Consider the following 15,044-nt stretch of genomic DNA (forward strand, 5'->3'; position numbering starts at 1 on the left):
TAGATAATGATTATAGATTCTTACCGAGTGATCATTTGGATTACTTTAAAAAATATGTATTTTAATTTATATTTTATATTAATAATTGATTTTGATGATTAATTTTAATATGTATTTTTATTATTAAATCTACAAACGATTTAAAATTAAAATAAATAAACCACGTATGATGTCATCCATATTGATCAAAACCTTACTATATATATAGTATTGAATTATTTTGTATATTCGAAGCATACCATAAATAAAGAGGTAATCATCACCACCACCAAAAGACAAATATAATGTGGAGTCCTTTGTTAAATTTCTGAGAGAAAAAGAGTAGAATAAGAAGATAATATTATACGAAATTATTATATTGAAGTTGTTTTACATGATACAAAAGTCATGCTATTTATAAAGATACTTTTAACTAACCTCATAAATATTTATCTACTAACTATTAGTTATTACGGACTTAACTCCCAATTACTAGCAACTCTAATAATATTTTAATAGGACCCCTCAAGTTGGTAGATGGAAGATGTCAATAATCCTCAACTTGGATAAGTTTCGATGAGATGGTTGAGGAAGAGGCGTGCGGCGCAGAGAAGACACAGAAAAAGAGCAGTGCGGCGTGGGCCGCAATTTGGTCATGACAGAAGGGAGGAACAGGGGCTTCTGTGAGCAGCGTGCAGCGACGCAGAAGAGACCATGCGTGCAATGCAGTGACGCAGAGGAAGAAGACGTGTGCGGCGAAGTGACGCGGAAGAGACGATGCTTGCGATGCGGTGACGCAGAGGAAGAAGACGCGTTTGGTGGCGGATGTCAGTGATTTTTGAACTCAGAACAAAAAAATGGGGAGGAGACGTCGGAGACGCTGCAACGACCGATAGTGTTTTGAACAGATAGATAAAGAGAGGAAGAAACAAGGCTACTTCTCTCGTTCTATGTTTGAGAGTGAGACAACCAGAGAAGAAAAAGAAGAGAGAAGAAAGGAGACGTTAGAGATACTGCGACGACCGGCAGTGTTTTGAACAGAAAGATAAAAAAGAGGAAGAAACCATGCTAATTCTCTCGTTCTGTGTTTGAGAGTGAGACAACCAGGGAAGAAAAAGAAGAAAGAAGAAAGGAGACGTCGGGACGCCGCGACCGGCAGTGGATTGAACAGACAGATAAAGAGAAGAAGAAAATGTATAGACAAGAGGTGGTTTTTTTTTACCGAAGAAGAAGGAGAAAGAAAAAAAAAAGAAGAGAAGAGAAAAGAAGAAAAAGTCATGATGACAACAAACTTTGAGCGGCGCGTGAAAGTACAGGTCTCAATGACCATAATTTTGGGTAATAGAAAGAGAGAGGGAATGATATAACCAAGACAACACCAGCTATTGAAAACAGGAGATCATCAGTTTAGAGGAGAAGGAACAGAGTCGGTGACAAAGGTTGGATTTTCACTAGAATGAATATAGAAAGGGCTAGTGAGATTTTGTGCTAAAGATGATTCTGCCATTAGAGAGGAAGAAGACAATGGAGACTGATTATTTGGGTTTAAAGAAAAAGTATGGTAATTTTTCATCGAAAAACTAATGGCTTATCCTCTTCAAGGAGGATACCATGACTCTGATACCATGTTAAATTTTTGGGAGAAGAAGAGCAAAATAAGAAGATAATATTATATGAAGTTGTTGTATTGAAATTGTTTTACATGATACAAAAGTCGTGCTATTTATAAAGATACTTTCAACTAACCTCATAAATATTCATCTACTAACTACTAGCTATTATTGACTTAATTCCCAACTACTAACAACTCTAATAATATTTTAAGGAAAAATATGGGGAGCCAATAGAATATTTGTTCAATGCGCACAATGAAAGTTTAGCGAGTATTAGAGATATAACCATTAGTATTACCTTTTCCCACCAGTGTAAGCTTATAGGATGAGTGGTATCATGACATAGTATCAGAGCTCTAGATCCGAAAAGTCAAAAGTTTGCTCTTTGATGAACCCCAAAATCAGCCATGACTCATATTTTAATACCCTTTCTCCATTTACTCATTTTCACACATTGAAATAGTAATAATTATTACTGTTTTATTATCTGTTTTTAAGATGCTAAATAATATTATTTTTTTATCCTATATGAATGAATTCACTTAAATATAAAATTTGTTATATTTTTTTTTGTGACTTAAATTTGTTATATTTGTGTAATTAAATAATTACATTATATTAATTTTAATGTTAATTTTAATGTTAATTATTTATATAATTAAATGAATTCTTACTTTTATATGTTTCTAGTACATTATCCGTGCGAATCACGAGCGATACTTAATAGTATTAGATAATATTGATTACGAACTTACTAATTAAAACAAAAAGGAATTAAAATGAAAAATAATTTATAAAAGACAAAAAATATCACCTTGCAAAGTCACGTGTTGCTTTTTTGAATTTGACATCAAAATTCAGTATATTATACTATTTTTTAGTGTAAGCACCACATAAATTTTTTTTTAATTGTAAACTAACTTTCTCTTTATTCTTTTCTTGTAGCAATCTTCTGATTTGGAGATACAGAGCATGCGTCCAAGCCAGAACTAGGTAAGTTGAGTTTTTTTTTGTATTATATAACTTGTATTTTAACTAAAAAAAGGTGGTTATTATGTTTAACTCAATTAGATGACAAAATATAAGTTATCTCAATATTATTTAAAAAAATTATTCTAAAGAACCGTTAGGGAGATTTAATTATCAAAAAGGATTTTTAGTATCAAAATTATTAAAAAGAATTAATTTTTTTTTATAAAAAAACAAATATCTTTAAGTTATTTTTTATTTTTTTATAAACATATTTTTTCTCTATTTATCTGTATTTTTCAAACTTTATTTATACGCTTTCATCTATAACAAAAAAAAAATTATTATTGCAAACCACTAATTACATCAACAACTCATTTTCTCTTTTTGAAGGTTACCCAACAATTTCGATGGACAAACATCTTATCAACACTGACCTTATTCATTTGGAAAATTTAGTCGTACATAAGGGGATAACACCAAGGGTTCGGAGTTTCATATTCTTCTGTACCTACGCTTTAATTGTGGAACTGACAAACCTTAATTACACCAATAATTGCTATTTTTTTGTTATCGATGTAACGCAACAGGCAGTGCTGTAAAATTATATTCGTATACGATACTATTGTTATAGTTTACAATCTTAGGAGGCAATGGAATAGTTCTAATAATGAGTTTTATAATATTTCTAGTATCATTTTTACTATGGTTTTATAAAAAAAAGGAGATTAAATTTTCAAGGTATTAGTTTTACCGATAATATTGTGCTGTAAGTGTATGAATATATATATATATATAACTAGTGTAAAACCCGTGCTACGCGCGAACCAAATGTTGATTCGTAGTAAAAATTTGTTGGTGTTTGTCTATTAATACTAATAATTGTTACTGTTCTATTATCTGTTTTTGAGAGGCCAAATAATCTTGTTATTTTTCTAGTCTATATGAACGGATTCACTTAAATATGAAATCTGTTATATTTGTATATTTAAATAACTACATAAATTCTTACTTTTATGTGTTCCTAGTGCATTACTCGTGCGAATCACGAGCGATACCTAATAGTATTAGATAATATTGATTACGAATTTACTAATGAAAACAAAACGTTATTAAAATAAAATAATTCAAAAAAGACAATGAATACCACATTGCAAAGTCACGTGTTGCTTTTCTAAGCTTGATATTAAAGTTCAGTATATTATGCTATTTTTTAGTGTAAGCACCACATAATTTTTTTTTTATTGTAAACTAACTTTCTCTTTATTATTTTTTTGCAACAATCTTTTTATTTGGAGATACAGAGAACGCATCCAAACCAGAACCACATAACTTGGGTTTTTTTTTTTTTGTATTGAGGAGTGCTAGGAAGCCAGTAAGTTTTGTGCTTTATAACCATCAATTAGCCATCAATAGTATTTTTAATGGTGTGAGATTACATCCAATAGTGTGGGATTACTCACTTTTCTTTTGTTGGTTAAGTGCTAGCCAGATTTTAAAAAAAGTGATGGCCCTCTATACTTTCTCTTTTGTATTATATAACTTGTATTTTAAGTTTTTAACTAAAAAAATGTGGTTATTGTGTTTAATTCAATTAGATGACAAAAATATAAGATATCTCAATATTATTAGAAAAAAATTATTATAAAGAACCGTTAGAGAGATTTAATTATCAAAATGAATTTTTAGTATCAAAATTATGAAGAATTATTTTTTATAGAAAAACAAATATCTTTAAGTTATTTTATTTTTTTTTATAAACATATTTTTTCTCTATTTATCTGTCTTTTTCAAACTTTTTTTCTACACTTTCATTTATAACAAAAAATTATTATTGGGAACCACTAATTACATTAATAACTCATTTGCTGTTTTTGATGGTTACCCAACAATTTCGATGGACAAACATCTTATCAACAATGACCTTATTCATTTGAGAAATTTGATCGTACATAAAGGGGATAACGCCAAGAGTTCGGGGTTTCATATTCTTCGATATATATGCTTTAATTGTGGAACTGACAAACCTTTTTAGCTTTGTTCAAATTGAGAAAAATAAAGAATCGAATTTTCAGAACGCTTTTATCATAGGTTTTACTTCTATGATATGTTTTACTACAATATTTTGGAGCCTTATTTTAAACTTAATTTTACTAATACAGGTTTATCTTGGGCTCCTATGTATTGTGCTATGTTTTTGGTTATCGATGCAAACCAGCAGACAATGTTGTAAAATTATATTCGTATACGATATCATTGTTATGGTTTACAATCTTAGGAATCATTGGAATAACTTTAATGATGGATTTTATAATATTTCTAGTATTATTTTTACTATGGTTATGTACAAAAAGAAGGTGATTAGATTTTCAACGTATTAATTTTACCGATAATTTTGTGCTGTATGGCCAATTATACGGTACAGAACTACAGATATTTTATAAAGATATAAAGAGATTCCTTCTGAAGATGGAAGTTGCCGATATGTATTGTTTAGTCCTTTTTTTTTCAGTGTGTGCCAGAAGTCTCAGGGAATTAGAGTTGGTTACGGCTGGTTCGTGTAACTGTTGTAGCCGTTTTTGGAAGGTTATAAAAGAACTTCTGTTAGGTGAACGTGCGGGACAAGTGAGATGGGCTGGTCAGGGCCGTTGCGCATTTTTTTGGGGATGAGGCTCAATTTTATTGTCAATGTATTGGTGAACTACTGGTTAGGTACAAAAAAAAGGGACTTAAATACGTTATGGGAGGAAGATAGCCCAAAAAAAAAAGGTTTCAATTTCAATGAAAAGTGTGTCATATCTATCATAGGTTTTTTTTTTAATTTTTTTTATGTCCATACGTTTCAATATAAATCTTAAATTACGATCAACATTACTAGCAACAGGTGACTTATACATAATATTTTGTCAAAGATAATAGTGGGCAGAACAATAAGAATAAACATATATCTAATAAAGTTCATCATTGGATAACAAATAGTAATAATAATAAGTGGTAAGATGATAACAAAAATAATCGTGTAACAAATATAATAGTGTTACAAATATATTTATTGTGGATGCCTTAGCGAGGCATTGGGCCATTGGCTAAGAGTTGGGCTCTTGAATAAGAGTTGGACCCTTGGCTATAAATAGCTCCTCTCATATTCTCTAATGAATGCAATCAATAATAAAATTACCTATCATTCTCCCTATTCTCTCTCCTCCTTTCCTCAAACCATAATCCTTATTTTCATAACACGTAATAAGCACAAATTCTACTCTATGGCTAAGTAATTATTTTTTTCTTACTGCTCACTTTATTTTCTTCCCTTTTCTAAAATATTATTGTCAATTTTATATATATATATATATATATATATATACCATACATAAATAACTATTTTATCAATTTTTTTCATAAATGCGTTTTTCTTTTTGTTTCCTTTGTTTTAATACATATATCCATATTCTTTTGTTTTAAATTCATATAAATTCATATATGCATATCATGTACGTAACGCCATCTTTTTTTTTTCTTCGGTTTTGTACGCCATTTTTTTCCTTTTTTTTTCTTTGATAGCTTTTCATTTTTTTTCTTTAGTAGTTTGTTATATTATTATTATTCTTATTTGATTTATTGATATTATTTATTTTTTATATAAATATAACATTTTATTTAATATTAATATTATTCTCTGAAGTGAATGATAATTAATCATATATAAAATTATTTTTCGAAGTGAATAATAATTAATTATAAATATAATCACTCTCCGAAGTGAATGATAAACATAATTATTCCTTTAAGGAAAGATATAGCACATGTAGTGCTAGTATCACAATTTTATTTACATTCTCAGCAATGAATGTATAACTTTAATAGTTTGTTTAAATTATTTTTACTATCTTAAAAGGAATAATATATTTTATCAATTCTCTTAAGCAAATTGATTGATTTAAAATAGTCTGTAAATACAAATTTGTACTTTTTTAAAATAAGTTCTCAATTAAAATTGTGTGGCCAAAATGTCACAGATGAAAACTTAATGAAAAAAATTTATTTTACATTCTACGTTTTCAACGTGCTGTTGCAACAATAGTACCGTGAAAAGAATTTCAAAAGATATTTTGATCTAATAGGTTGTCTGCTATGGCAGAACAAAATAATGAATTATTAATTTAATGAAGAACCATGAAGTCTATCCTATTAGCTCAACCGCTTTCCCTAAGGTGAATGCAGCATTTATTGTTATTTGTCTATTAATACTAATAATTGTTACTGTTCTATTATTTATTTTTGAGAAGCCAAATGATCTTGTTATTTTTTTTAGCATATATGAATGGATTCACTTAAATATAAAATATGTTATATTAATACATAAATATTGTTATACTTTGTTACTATTATACAACGTCTAAAAATTAAAACTTTAATAAAAATAATTTATATTATAATCACACAATTAAAAAATATTAACTTTAATAAAAATAATTTATACTGACTCCAGTGTGAAAAATATATCAATTTGTGGGTATATATCTAATTTGAAGGATTATGTTTTTTTTTTTTTTTTTTGCTATTTCCAAATTTGGACTAGCTAAAATGTGTCCCTTCTCCCTTTGTGGTATTCACAATTTTTTTTTATTGTATTAAACTAATTGACATTTGATCATTTATGTCCTTTATTAGAAACTTGTTTATTTGAAAGTACCTTTGATTATAAATTTAACTAACTCAATCCGATTTAACAAAAGTTAAGAGAGTAAAAATTTAGGATGTATTTAGCTTGTGTTTTTATTATTATTTTTTTATTTTATTTTTAATATTTTCTGTTTTCATAATTTTCTAATAAAATGAAAAATAAAAAGTAAAAAGTAAATATAGAAAAATAATAAAAATAAAAATAAAAAATAAAAACATAAATGAAAAGCACATTTATTTCATTTCTTCTTTGGTCATATTACAACAATGCAACAACAATCAAATATCCAAGCATATAGCACTAAGAGATTTCATCCATTAATCGCCTCACTAAGTTTCGAATGTACTTATTGTAAGATAGAGATCATCACTATTGAACTAAGGTCGTGCTGCTTTTTATTTCTTTGGTATTAGGTCTTGATGTCTTGATCAGAAATGCGTCACTTCTGTTCAAGTGATGGTGACACTTTTTGAAAAAAGACTGTCCATTGTGAAAGAAGGTTGTATATTCTTGTAATCAATGTTATCAAAATAGTCATTACCGACAAAAGATGACCCGTAAAAAAATTCTGCCAGCTTAATATTAAGGAGCAACAGGTGAGAGATAAAATTATCAGTGGTCTGTCTATAGAGGTGAAAAATAGAAGATGTATTCGATTTTGAGAGGATAATTAGTTACAGAGTAGGTCTTTGAAAGAGAGTTGTCCGAGACTCTTCTCTGTTTCAAATAAAAAAGAATCTATCATAGGGGACTGTGGGTTCTGGGATGGGTTAGAGTGGGTATGGAGCTTTCACTGGAGGAGAGATTTATTCCAATGGGAGTTAGAGCTTCTCAATCAATTTCATGACCGGTTACGGCTAGTTAGATTTTCATCTGGTAGAGATAATACAGTTATATAGAAATTGGACAGAACATGTGTTTTTTTTTTTTTCTACTAATTCATTTGTGCAGGTGTTGTAGAAAGAGACTCTCTCGGAGGACATCACAAGCTATAGCTTCACTAGTACCATATCGAAAGGATTGGTTCCTCCAAGAGTTGAACTATTTGTATGGTTTGTAGTAGGCAGGGTTAACACTAAAAAGAGATTGAGTAGGTTAGGAATTATTCTTCATAGTGATAATATTGGTGTTCTGTGTAAAAAAATGTAGAATTTGTGCATCATTTATTTTTTAGCTGTGAGTTTACGTGGCAGGTGTGGTGTGCTTGATTGACATGTGCTGATAAAGCTTGGGCTATTCCAAAGACTGTCAAAGGGCTTTTTGAGAGTTGGATTGGAGTGACTGGTCGTAACTCTGAGCATAAGAAGTGGTTGATAGGTTTCTTTTCAATTATTTAAAATATTTGATTGGAACGGAATAGCAGAGTGTTCCAAAACTCAGAGACAGGTATTGATGGAATTATAAATAGGTCATTTTTTAGTTAAAGGAAATGGTGTGGTGTTGATCCGTTTAGTTATTGATGGTTATGCCGAAAATGACAACAGATTATACTATTTTTACTGTGTTTATTGTCTTGTATTTTTAGTTGTGTTTTTGTAGTTTTTTCCCATTTTACTTTATGTTGTTGAGCTTCCTTTGTTCAAAAAAAAAAAAAAAAAAGTCTTGCTGCCTTTATTTTCTCTTTGTCAAGATTTTTTTGGTTAAGTAAAGAGTCTTTTAGACAAAATGAGTAAATTCTTTTTATTTGTACCGAGGCCAAAAGCCCAAAGTGAGTACAATATCTATCACATTAAAAATTGATTGGGTTTGATCATAATCATTGGCTGGGCAAATTTCAGACGCTGATGGTTAATCGGTCACCTCTCTATTTTCCTGGGCCAGCCCAGAAGATCAGATATTAATATAAGAATATTTCACATGTGTGCCAAAATATTTTGGGACACCCGAAGCCTGGAGAGCAGTTGCTGGAATTTAGAGACTTTGTTCAGTTTGTTGCTTCGGAAGAAACTTTTGAAGGGGCAATTCTCATCCCTGCGTTACACTGTTTTCCTAATTTAATTAATAATGCAAATTGACAATCTTGATTCTAAAAATTAACAAATGACCTTTGACATCTTTTTCTTTTGGTGAGTGGGTGGGGGTAGAGGGTTTAACAAGTGACTGTTTTATTAGGGGTAACCCATTTTCTGGGCCAGCTATTGATTAAGAACAATCAGCTTAATCCAACTCAGAGTTTACAATACCAGCCGGAGTTTGAAACAGAATTATACTTGTGCTCACACCCCTCTATATTGATCGCTATTGTACTTGATCAACAGGCAATAGAAAAGAAGTAACGAAGTATGACGACACCTTTTGATGGTGTTAATGTCAAATTGAAGTTATGATAAAATGGTAGTATAGTACAAAATAGGATGGGGGCAGTCACATAATTTCAAGTGTTAAAATAAACTATGGATAAATTACACTCACGTTCCCTGAAGTTTGTCAAAATTATACACATAATTCATCTGTTTGACACTATAGGAGCAGCAGAGTGTTGAAAAGCTTGCGGAGCGGAGCCTGACATGTTTCTCCTTTTATGGACGTTATATAAACAAAATAAATTTGAAGGTAGCACAGTGAATCATGCTTATTTGGATGCAGAGCAGTAACAAGTAGCAGTAAAAAGCAATAAAATAAACGATATTTTTCAACATCGAAACATGAATTAAACCTTTAACATAGCAGTCTTAATATCCGAAATTACGACATGAGAAATCAAAATTAAAATAAAGGAAATTAGGCAGCAGCCTTCTGGTAAACATAGGTGAGGCCACACTTGCCGCAATAATGGCGATCAAAGTGGTTAGCCATGAAAGTTCCAGCACCGCACTCGGCGTTAGGGCACTCCTTTCTAAGCCTCTGAACCTTACCACTGTCATCGATCTTATAGAACTGAAGGATGGCGAGCTTCACCTTCTTATGCTTGTGCTTGATCTTCTTAGGCTTGGTGTAGGTCTTCTTCTTTCTCTTCTTGGCGCCACCGCGGAGGCGGAGGACGAGGTGGAGGGTGGACTCCTTCTGGATGTTGTAGTCGGCGAGGGTGCGGCCGTCCTCCAGCTGCTTGCCGGCGAAGATGAGACGCTGCTGGTCCGGAGGGATGCCTTCCTTGTCCTGAATCTTGGCCTTCACGTTGTCGATGGTGTCGGAAGACTCCACCTCCAGGGTGATGGTCTTCCCCGTTAGGGTTTTCACGAAGATCTGCATCTTTGCGGCTGCCGGTGGGAGAAGGAGGACTCTACGCTCTAACTGAGTCTGGAAGCTCAGGTTTTAATTTATATGGTGAGAATGGAATTAAGGTTAGGGTTTCACGCATGCGTGGTTCGTTGCTTGGGCTCGTGTATCCGTGTATGCTAGTGGGTAGCCCAAGACCCAAATAAAAAAAAAACTATTCCCTAAGAGTTTATAAAAAAACAATAACAAACAAGTTCCTAATCTTTTTTCTTGACGACAAATAAATCTTCGACTGATTAAAAATACAAAAGATTTCTCATTTTCCAAAGATCGAGTATAAAGAATTTTATAAGATTATCTATACATAATTATTTTTGCTAAGACCAAAAAAAAAATACATAATTATTTTTGCTGAAATGAAAATATAAAATTAAATGGTTTGGTTTTATTTTTGATAATGGGTATAAAATACCCAAATTTCAAATAATGGAGTAGATTGGTGAAACACAAGTTCATGGGCTATTGCTTTCTAATTCAGAAATCGTTGATAATGATTTCGTCATTACAACATGAAGGGGAAATTTCATCCGTAAGCAAGAAAACAACGTGGACACTCTGGGTAATGTAGGTAAGACTTGAGAGAAATCGGTTTTGACCATTTTATACTCGGTTGTGACGTGTATACATGCATGAATGGGAAGTCCATGTTATGAAGATTTGAACTCGGTCACTCTCGTTTGGGTAGCAAAGTAACTCAGTATTACTATCAGTACTAACACAGTGCCATTTTCGCTTTGAAGATACGAGAAAGTGAGAAAGAAGAGGAAGAGGCAAATAGTAAAAAGAGGAAGAAAAATCGTCCATAATATTACTTAGTATAACTTTTAGAGTAACTTTCTTAACTTATTAAAACGTGTAACCGTAATAGTATAATTTCTAAATTACTTTAAAACAGGTGGAATTGCAATTTGATTATCATGATGCTGTGATAGCTAATGTTAGTAATATCACACTTTTTATAAATTAGTTGAGGTTATGATAACTAGTAGTACACTCCATCCAGTCGCTTCACTTTCACCTTTTGGGCTATAGAAGATAGGATGGAACAGTCACATTCGTGATTCCTAATATTATATCGTAATAGAGAAGGACTCAATTAACCAAATTGGATTAGTGTAATAGAGAAGGATTCAATTTACCAAATTAGATTAGTCTAATAGTTAGCTTCCTGCTCCATTTAGCAAGGTTCGAATTTCAGTCTTGTGCATACAAGAATCCAAAATATGGATAAATTACACTCACCCCTTAAATGACATAAATCATTTCTCTGTTTGACCTATACACTCACGTCCCCTATATTGATCACACTATGGTACTTGATCAACAAGCGAAACAAACCAAGCTTAGAAAACAAGTAACAAAGTTTTGCAACACCTTTTGATCACATTGCATAAAACTGTAACCCAGACCAGGGGCGTAGTAGAATCTAGAATAGAATGAATTGAATGTAAAAATGTGGATGATCAAAATACCAGCAAAAGTTATTTGTTTGTTGTTGTTCAGTCGCATATGCTGATGTAGAAGACAGGAATTGAGGTAGAATGGAAACTACACATCTCGTCCTATCATAAAAAAATTTCTAGTTATTTTGCTTTATTCAAAAAGCTATATTTAACTTTTGAGATCAACAGTGTTAGAACAAGGACAAATGAATAAATTTGGCCAAAACTTCTGAACAACTGCCATTGTTACAATCTTCTAAAGAGTACAGTATCAAATTATATTCTGAAAAAACTTAAGCAGCTAACATACCAGAAGAAGCAGCACCTTCTTTAGAGTTCATGGAACAAAAGAGATTCAAAACGTCAGCGTGGTTTCGAATGTATTGCGGACATTTTGAAAGGCAATTTTGTGCTTCTTCATGTCTTCCACGCTTAAAAAACGCATCAAACATTCGGAGAACCACAGATGTAGAGGGAAACCTCTTCGAAGTCATTGCCTTCAGAAACAGAACAGCATCATCACCACTCCCGGACTTTGATATATGGTCTAAAATTGGATCAGTGAAAGGAGGATATCCCTGATTTCTCATCAAGCCCAAAATGTTTAAAGCATCTTCAAATCCACCTTGAGCCAAAAGCTTAGTTATGAGCAGCTTGTAAGTCGAATGCCATGGCTTCAATCCTTTTTCATTCACCAGCTTAGAGAGAATGTTGCTTGCATCTTTCGCCTTCTTCATTTGGCAATATGAATTAACCAGCACATCAAAAGCATAGCCTGCAGAACTCACGCCTTCTTTGTCGACGAACTCCTTCAAAGAATCAAAAGCTTTGTCAAGGTTTCCAGCAACACAGTGTCCCTCAATTAAAGACCCCCATGTCTTGCGTTCTGCGGAACCAGATGCCTCGACGCCATTCACAAAATCACCAGCTTCTTCCTTGTTACCGGAAGCACTGAGTCGATACGCAATCTTACTCTGTAGATTACTTCTAGCAACAAAACCATAGCATTCCAATTCTTTCAAAACCTTATTCCACTCTTTAATCCTACCAACACTGGTCAAAGACCTAAGAACAGAATCAACCATTGAATATGTCAACACATTCCCATTTTCAGTAAAAACCTTCACAACCCTCGAAAACAAATTCATATCCAACTCCTTATTAGAAACAACCTTCCTCAACAGGAAGGTGCAGCACTCAGGCGAAGGCTTATTATTCTTCTCTCCGGCCATTGCGAACTCATAAAGCTCAACGGCATCCTTCATCATTCTCCTCTTGCAAAACCTCCCCAGAACCTTACAAAACGTCTCATCTTCCATTTCAAACCCTGCACTTTTCATTTCACTAATAAGCTTCCAAAACCTATCAATCATATCTTCCCTCCCCAATGCCCTAGCCATGAAATTGTAACTACTTCCATCATGTTTATACAATTCACTCTCCTCCAACCACCGGAAAAATATCAATGCCTTATTCGGCTCCTCGCCGCCTAACTTCTCTATGATCAAGTTAACCCTTTCGCCGGAAAACTCCATATTCAATTCCCTAATTTGCTTCTCAACATCATCACTCCAAACATTGTGCTTAACAATCTTACAAACCCTAAGCCAAATTTTCTCACTGGAGTTACTACTCAACGAACCGTTATCAAATAAACATTTCAACTTCGATGCATCATCCTTTTTTCCATTCTTCTCAAAATACTCCAAAACCCGATCTTGGACATTTTTAGAGACCCCATAACCCTTCTTCTTCATCTCGTTCACCAATTCCCAAAACTCCTCAGTGAATCCATTGGTTCCCAAAACGCGAAGCATCAAGTTGTACGATTTGGAGCTCAATCTCTGCGGATCGGCTTCCAGAACCCACCGGAAGAACCTCCTCGCCACGTCAGCATTGGAATCGAGCTTCGCGAGAATCCCGTTGATCGCGTCGTGGTTGATGGAAACGCGATTCAAATCGAGGCGGCTCTTGACGTCATTGACATCCCTGGGTTTCGAGAAAACCTCGGATATTACGAGAAGGTGGCTGTCGGAATCAGCTTGTTGTTGTGCTAGGACGGGCTCGGAGGAGAATGTGCGAAGGAAAATTGGGATCGAAGGGATTGATTTTGCAGTGGTGGTGAAGCGAGGGATCGAAGGAGAAGGGGAAGAGCGAAGCGCGTGAAGATGATGGTGGTTGTGGGAGCGGAGAAGATGGAGAAGACGCCATTGGTGTCTCATTTCTGCGAATAGGATCAAGGAGATTCTTTGCAGTGAAATGAAGGAGTGAGGGAAGAAGTTCACAGAGAGAGAATCTAGGGTTAGGGTTTTACAGGAATTATGATTTTGCATCCATTTCCATTTTTTTGGGTTATTGAAGATTCGGGCTTTGATTTTGGGCCAATATAAAGTTGGACCCATTTAGCTATATTGAAACACAAGCAATATACCACTGTCCAAAGAAAAAACAAAAAATACACCAAAATATATGAAAACACAAACAATACATGGATATAGTGTTTTAGAAAAAACCAATACATTGATATAAACTATACGAAAAATTTCAAGTGTACTGGAGATATCGGTGTTCCAGTTGTTTTAATTTTTAACCGTTGATTTTAATTAATATATATTATATTTTCTTTTATAATTCAGATCGACGGTTAAAATAACTGAAACACTGGTATTTCTGGTACACCTGAAACTCTTCCTAAACTATAAAGTAATAAAGTATTTAGAAATAGTCTATAAAATAAGTCAATTTAATTTATTTTTTATTTTTAATTTTAAAATTTAAAAAGTTAGAATAGTATTTTTTTTTTGTAATTGACCAGTTTTTCAATTAGTTGGTTTCAAATTATCTACATTCTTAACTGATTTTCTATCGAAATCGAAGTATTTATTCAAAATAGTCTTTGAATCGGCCGAGTAGTCAATTTACTCATATGCTCAAACAAATATTTAAAGATTAAATTCCGTCTTGTAGATGTGAAAAAGTGTTTATTCATGTAAAAATTGTTAAGTTAGTCTTTTTATAAAGATGTTAGTTAATTTTTTTTCATTTAGTTTAATATTAATATAATAGATATTTACATTTCAATTATCATTCTTATATTAAAATGATTCTAATCATCTTTATGAATAGTGTGACACCTTATAG

General features: G+C 32.5%; 2 protein-coding genes across 3 annotated transcripts; both read right to left on the minus strand.

Moving 5' to 3' along the window:
• Positions 1–9,873: 9,873 nt before the first annotated feature.
• On the minus strand, positions 9,874–10,494 carry LOC107635509 (ubiquitin-ribosomal protein eS31 fusion protein). Its single transcript, XM_016338994.3, has one exon. The coding sequence runs from the start codon at positions 10,432–10,434 to the stop codon at positions 9,967–9,969; it is 468 nt and encodes a 155-aa protein (XP_016194480.1). The 5' UTR covers positions 10,435–10,494; the 3' UTR covers positions 9,874–9,966.
• Positions 10,495–11,637: 1,143 nt separating this feature from the next.
• On the minus strand, positions 11,638–14,244 carry LOC107635510 (Pentatricopeptide repeat (PPR) superfamily protein). 2 transcript variants are annotated; one of them, XM_016338995.3, is made up of 2 exons: positions 12,214–14,232; positions 11,638–12,023 (listed from the first exon to the last, which is right to left on the minus strand). In XM_016338995.3, exons 1-2 carry the CDS (start codon positions 14,123–14,125, stop codon positions 12,010–12,012), a joined length of 1,926 nt encoding a protein of 641 aa, XP_016194481.3. In that variant the 5' UTR covers positions 14,126–14,232; the 3' UTR covers positions 11,638–12,009. The 2 variants fall into 2 exon arrangements, with proteins under 2 accessions (XP_016194481.3, XP_088341831.1); XM_088485705.1 differs by lacking the exon at positions 11,638–12,023 and having other exon boundaries at positions 12,025–14,244.
• Between the last annotated feature and the right edge of the window lie 800 nt (positions 14,245–15,044).

Source organism: Arachis ipaensis, chromosome B4, assembly GCF_059453495.1.
Source record: "Arachis ipaensis isolate K30076 ecotype BB chromosome B4, ASM5945349v1, whole genome shotgun sequence".
NCBI lineage: Eukaryota > Viridiplantae > Streptophyta > Magnoliopsida > Fabales > Fabaceae > Arachis > Arachis ipaensis.

Bases quoted from the DNA above. Each gene is read 5' to 3' on its own strand.
- LOC107635510 (XM_088485705.1), bottom strand. From the start codon at position 14,236: ATGCAAAATCATAATTCCTGTAAAACCCTAACCCTAGATTCTCTCTCT.
- LOC107635509 (XM_016338994.3), bottom strand. From the start codon at position 10,434: ATGCAGATCTTCGTGAAAACCCTAACGGGGAAGACCATCACCCTGGAG.